Source organism: Austrofundulus limnaeus, unplaced genomic scaffold (assembly GCF_001266775.1).
Source record: "Austrofundulus limnaeus strain Quisiro unplaced genomic scaffold, Austrofundulus_limnaeus-1.0 Scaffold413, whole genome shotgun sequence".
Taxonomy (NCBI): domain Eukaryota; kingdom Metazoa; phylum Chordata; class Actinopteri; order Cyprinodontiformes; family Rivulidae; genus Austrofundulus; species Austrofundulus limnaeus.
Genome location: NW_013952815.1, coordinates 73,196 through 75,132, shown reverse-complemented (window position 1 = coordinate 75,132; position 1,937 = coordinate 73,196). Strand labels below are relative to the sequence as shown.

General features: G+C 43.0%; 1 protein-coding gene across 1 annotated transcript in view; it reads left to right on the top strand.

Moving 5' to 3' along the window:
- Window positions 1–305: 305 nt before the first annotated feature.
- The window catches only part of gldc (glycine dehydrogenase (decarboxylating)), a gene marked incomplete at its 5' end in the record, with an annotated part of 21,343 nt that continues 19,711 nt past the window's right edge, over window positions 306–1,937 (top strand). The window contains 2 exon segments of the mRNA XM_014024222.1: window positions 306–640; window positions 730–808. Coding sequence (XP_013879676.1) covers window positions 338–640; window positions 730–808 — 382 coding nt within the window.

Here is a 1,937-nt window from a genome sequence, read left to right as displayed (position 1 = left end):
ACAGTAGGCGGAATGCACCTAAAAGTTGTTTGCGATCCGCCATTAATTCAAAAGAAGAAGAAGAAGAAGAAGAAGAAGCTGGCACGTGAAAAAGCCCAGCAGCTGTTTTCACCGGGGCTCGTCGCTACGTCACGCAGCGTCTCGGCGCGGATTGGTCCGCTCTTGTGCAACGGTGCGTTGGTATAAACTCTGCACTTTGAAGGAGTTGGTAGCAGCCGGGGTTATCTCCCGCACCGCGAAGCGGGGGTAGAAACAAAAGACTTAGCTGGTTTCGTTCGGGTAAAGAGGGAACAGGTTGGTGTTTTTTTTTTTTTTTATTAATTTTTTTCTGGGAGAGATGCAGAGCTGCGCCAAGTCCTGGGGCCGGGTCTTCTTGACCAAGTCGGTGACTCCCAGCGCCCCGTGCCGGCGTCTGAGCGAGCAGAGCGGCGTGGTTTGGAAACTTCCGAGCAGGGTCCGGCACCGCTCAGCGGCAGCGTCCCTAACAACAGCAGCAGCAGCCCGGGCTCTCAGGACGTCCGCAGCCGCCTCCTCCAGGCGGATAGAGAGGATTTTACCCAGACACGATGACTTCGCGGAGCGGCACATCGGTCCAGGTGAGCGGGAAAAGAGAGAAATGCTGGATGCTCTGGGACTGGAGGTAAGATTTATTCATATTTATTTATTTACATCTCAACACATAATTTGCACGAAGCACGTTTTATTTATTAAAACGCTTTCATTTTGCAGTCAGTCGACCAACTGATAGAAAACACAGTTCCAGCCTCCATCCGGATTCAGCGGAGTTTGAAGATGGATGATCCGATTTGTAAGTTTGGCTTCATTTTTCTACATTAAACATTTCGCATATTATTGTTAAAAAAAGAAAATAAAACTCATTTTCTACAGATAGGAATGAATTCCCTTCTTTTTACACCTGCAGCTACAGTTATTTCGCTTTCCTCACTGAAGCCTGAAATCTAGGTTGCGCCTCTATTCCGTGTAAGTGGCGCCCGGTTAAGTCTTCCTTTGAACATATTAGGAGTTGTTTTCGCGAAACTCGGCGAGCAGCACCAATCTCCTGATGGGAAGCCGATGCTCATAGGATGGCAACTGGAGTGTAAAGTTTAGCCTTGAAGCTCCCTTGTACCCAAGTCCAGTTCAGTCTGGTTTGCAGCGTYCACATTACATCACAGCTGATTGGGCTCCTAATAAGGTGACCTCAGTTTGTTGTGTGTGTGTGTTTTGTCTTTTACTGCTCAATAATTCAGCATCAGATGCAGTGAGCTCCCACAGGTTTGTTGCCGTGTTTCACAATCATGRGAAGCTCGGAACACAATGAAACAAAACATCCTTGTACGCCCTGTGATGACAATAAAGACTAAACACAGAAGCTGTGTCGGTTTTCTTATGCAAATATCATATTTGCACATGAAAACTCACCATTTCTCCTCAGAACTTTGATGTGCAACAGTAGGCTTTGTCTCAGAAAATTATGTGTTTCAGCTTATTATTGATTTCATCATCAGCAAAATGTTTTGAGTGATGATATGACGTTGTCTTTCACAAAGTGTCACAAAACGATTTCGAATAAATTCAATTCATAAGTCTGCAATCGATATGTGATATATGCCCATCTAACACAATCATTATCATAACGATAGTCTTAGCTGGAAGATGATGATGATATTGATTGACATTTTTGTCTAGCCTTGATGTAGTTGAATAATTAATAATTTAATTTAATTTCCCTTTGAGATAATAAAGTATTTTCGAATTGAATCTGAATTAATACATTGATGTGTATAGATTTTACAATCCTAGTTGTCATGTGCACAGTCTAGGCTGCGCACATTATCTCAATGATCTTAATTATCTTGGTTATTACTAGGGCTGCCACAAACGATTATTTTAATAATCGATTAATCACAGATTATTTATTCGATTAGTCGACTAAT